The 2,620-nt window shown below is 37.1% G+C and overlaps 1 protein-coding gene across 2 annotated transcripts in view; it reads right to left on the reverse strand.

Annotated features, from left to right (window-relative positions):
• The window catches only part of arfgap3 (ADP-ribosylation factor GTPase activating protein 3), an 11,138-nt gene that overhangs the window by 2,430 nt on the left and 6,088 nt on the right, over window positions 1-2,620 (reverse strand). For both annotated transcript variants that reach the window (XM_024290820.2, XM_024290812.2), the window contains exons 10-13: window positions 2,147-2,278; window positions 1,925-2,050; window positions 1,552-1,695; window positions 1,208-1,334 (exon numbers count right to left, since the gene is read on the reverse strand). In XM_024290820.2, coding sequence (XP_024146588.1) covers window positions 1,208-1,334; window positions 1,552-1,695; window positions 1,925-2,050; window positions 2,147-2,278 — 529 coding nt within the window. The remainder of the gene's footprint in view (window positions 1-1,207; window positions 1,335-1,551; window positions 1,696-1,924; window positions 2,051-2,146; window positions 2,279-2,620) is intronic.

Raw genomic sequence — 2,620 nt, forward strand, 5'->3', positions numbered from 1 at the left:
ATCAAAATAAATAGATAAATAAAATAGCCTATAACTAATATGTTAGCTAAACTAAAAAAAAATATCACAGTACATGTCAAATTGGTATAAAAAACAGCTAGCACGTTGCTAAAATATAAGGTAAACTCAAAATAGTAGAAAAAAGCTAATATGTAGTTAAAATGTTGTCTGAACACTAAAAAAGACACAAAAAAATCCCAGTAGATGCAGATTATTAAGCCAAAACAGCTAGCATGTTGATAAAATACTAGCTTAACTACGAATTAGCCCAAAAATTTAAGTAGATGTTAAATTAGCAAAAAAAAGCTAGCATGTAGCTAAAGTGTTAGCTTTATTCAAAAAAAGCAACTAGCATGTTGCTAAATTATAAGCTAAACTCCAAAATAGCCCCAAAACCTCAGTACAAAAAAATACCCAAAACAGCTAGCATGTTGCGAAAATATTAGCTAAGCTCTAAATTAGCCCAAAAAAAACTTCAGTGGATGTCAAATCAGCCAAAAAAAAAAGCTAGCATGTAGCTAAAATGTTAGCTAAACTCCAAAAGAAATCACAATAGATGCCAAATTGGCAGAAAAAAAAGCTTGTAAGTAGCTAAAATGTTAGCCCCAAACATCTAGTCAAAACAGCTAGCATGTTGCTAAGTTATAAGCTAAACTCCAAAATAGCCTCCAAAACCACAGATAAAAAAGATAGCATGTAGCTAAAATGTTAGCTAAACTACAAAAAAAGCCTAAAAACATTTTAATAGATGCCAAATTATCCAAAACAGCTAGCATGTTGCTAAAATGGTAGCTAATTGTCAAATTAGCATAAAAATCCACATTAGACACCAAATTAACCAAACAAGCTCGAATAATACTATGTCAAATAATAATACTAATTAAAAAAAACAAATGTGTAAAATATGTAAAATAGCTGGAATGATGCTAATTCAAGACTTATTGCTAATTTACTAATATCAAGTCAAACAAACTGACTTCAGGTGAGACGTGTGTAATTAGGTGGATCTGTAATGATTTACATCACACACATTCTTCACAGCATTCACACAATGATTTAAAATTGTAAAAAGTTCAGTAAAATGAAAGTTGGAATAACAAATTTGTAAATAAAACAATTTAAATCTGATATTTCCAGGCCTCTGGAAGTCATTCACCCTCGTGATATTTTGTGCTTTTGTTTACTATGTGAAGTCAGGATTTCGTACCTCAGAGTCGTCTTGCTTCCCGAAGTACATGTCAGATGAGATGGCTTTGACATCATTCCCAAACTTCCTACGGGCTTCTTCGGAATCGGAGGCTGGCACAGACTCTGATTTCTTCCTAGAAACAGCCCTGATAAAACTCATAATTAACATTCGGTGTTTTCTGAAACCACATTTTCAAGTTTCAGAAAAGAACCCATGTGGAACAAATGCAGAATTATTTTCTCTTTGAAAGGTTAAGAAGACTCAAAACAACAAATGTTGATGATCTGATGGCTGCCTCGTTTACTTATAAATAAATGCATCAGTTTGTGCTTGAAGCTCCTGAGAACAGGCAGAGCAAATACCTGTCGTCAAATGAGGTTATGGTGGAGGTCATGAAGAAGTCCGGCTCCGGCGTCTTGCTCTCCTTCATCCAGCCTCCACCATCACTTCCATCAGCCCAGCGTGAAGAGAAAGAGTCTGATTGGTCCTCAAACCGGGAGACAGACCTTAAAGGAAAAAAAAATATATTCATTTGATGTAAAATTAAGCTTCAAAAGTACAAATATTTTCAAATAGCTCTAATATTGCTCGCCATGTTAGCTTGAGGTTTTGAGGGGCTGTAAGCTAGTGGAAGAGTAAACAGATGGGTGATGGGAAGTGGAGGCGGGGTTGCTCCGCACCAACACAGAAGTTCTAATGAACTTAGAAACTAGACGGCATTAAACGTTTATTGACCTTGAACTGAAGGAGCCTTCATCGTCGTCGTCTTCAGTAAATCTTCGTACTTTGGTCGTTTTGGCTCCAAGCGGACTCTCCTGCTGGATGATGTGCATCTCAGATGTAACCGAGTGAGAAACGCCGCTACAGGAGCAGAGCAAAAAGACAACGGTAGAAACCCAAATAAGTGTTTTTATTTTATTATAAATGTTGATCTGATCCCTGCTTCCATCATCTCACCTCCTCATGCCCAGACCCATGCCCAGTCGGTCTGCTTGCTCCTTCTTCTTGCCCTCCAATCCCTTCAGCTTTTGGTCTTCGAGCTTCCTCTGCTGCTCAAACTCCTTATAGGCCAGTCGAAGAGACGGAGCTCTGAGGACGAAATGAGGAGAGGAGTCATAAATATCGCCCTAAAACAGGGGCGTCAAACTCAGTCGCACAAGGGGCCAAACCCCAAAACACACCTTAGGTAATGGGCTGAACATTGGCCGGTAAAGATGCTAGTGCTGATAGCTGAAGACGCCAAAATCACTGAAGCCAATAGCTTAAAATGCTGACAGCCTAAAATATTAGCTAAATGCTAAATAAGCCCAAAAACAAAACAAAACAATGTAGGTTAGCCAAAACAGCTAGCATGTAGCTGAAAAAATAGATAAACTCCAAAACAGCCTAAATTTGTTTTAAGTCTAAATTAGCCAAAATAGCTAGCATTTT

Source organism: Oryzias melastigma, linkage group LG23 (assembly GCF_002922805.2).
Source record: "Oryzias melastigma strain HK-1 linkage group LG23, ASM292280v2, whole genome shotgun sequence".
NCBI lineage: Eukaryota > Metazoa > Chordata > Actinopteri > Beloniformes > Adrianichthyidae > Oryzias > Oryzias melastigma.